The following is a 274-nucleotide window of genomic DNA, read 5'->3' as shown; positions in this document are numbered from 1 at the left end:
GGCTCGGGGACGTACTTCGAGAACATTATCGTGGTGCAATACGATCCCCAGGTCCAGGAAGTTTGGGACCAAGCGAGAAAGCTGCGATGCACTTGGCACGACTTGTACGAGAAATCCGTCACGTTTCGCCCGTTCCCCGTCGACATGTTGGACGTGGTGCGGGCAGATTTCGCCGGCGACAACGTCGGTTGCTGGATGCAGATACAGGTGGGCAAGGGGCCGTGGGCGTCCGAGGTTTCGGGCCTGGTGAAGATCGGCCAAACCATGACCATGG

At 59.1% G+C, this 274-nt stretch overlaps 1 protein-coding gene across 1 annotated transcript; it reads left to right on the top strand.

Moving 5' to 3' along the window:
- Nucleotides 1–3: 3 nt before the first annotated feature.
- On the top strand, nucleotides 4–270 carry LOC116186709 (the record flags this gene model as incomplete). Its single annotated transcript, XM_031514883.1, has 1 exon — nucleotides 4–270. A coding segment is annotated over one exon (267 nt), but the record flags the coding sequence as incomplete, so codon positions are not given.
- Between the last annotated feature and the right edge of the window lie 4 nt (nucleotides 271–274).

This window comes from Apis dorsata, unplaced genomic scaffold (assembly GCF_000469605.1).
Source record: "Apis dorsata unplaced genomic scaffold, Apis dorsata 1.3 scaffold_49864, whole genome shotgun sequence".
Taxonomy (NCBI): Eukaryota; Metazoa; Arthropoda; class Insecta; order Hymenoptera; family Apidae; genus Apis; species Apis dorsata.
Note: the sequence above shows the minus strand (reverse complement) of the source record. Positions and strands in the feature narration are given on the sequence as shown.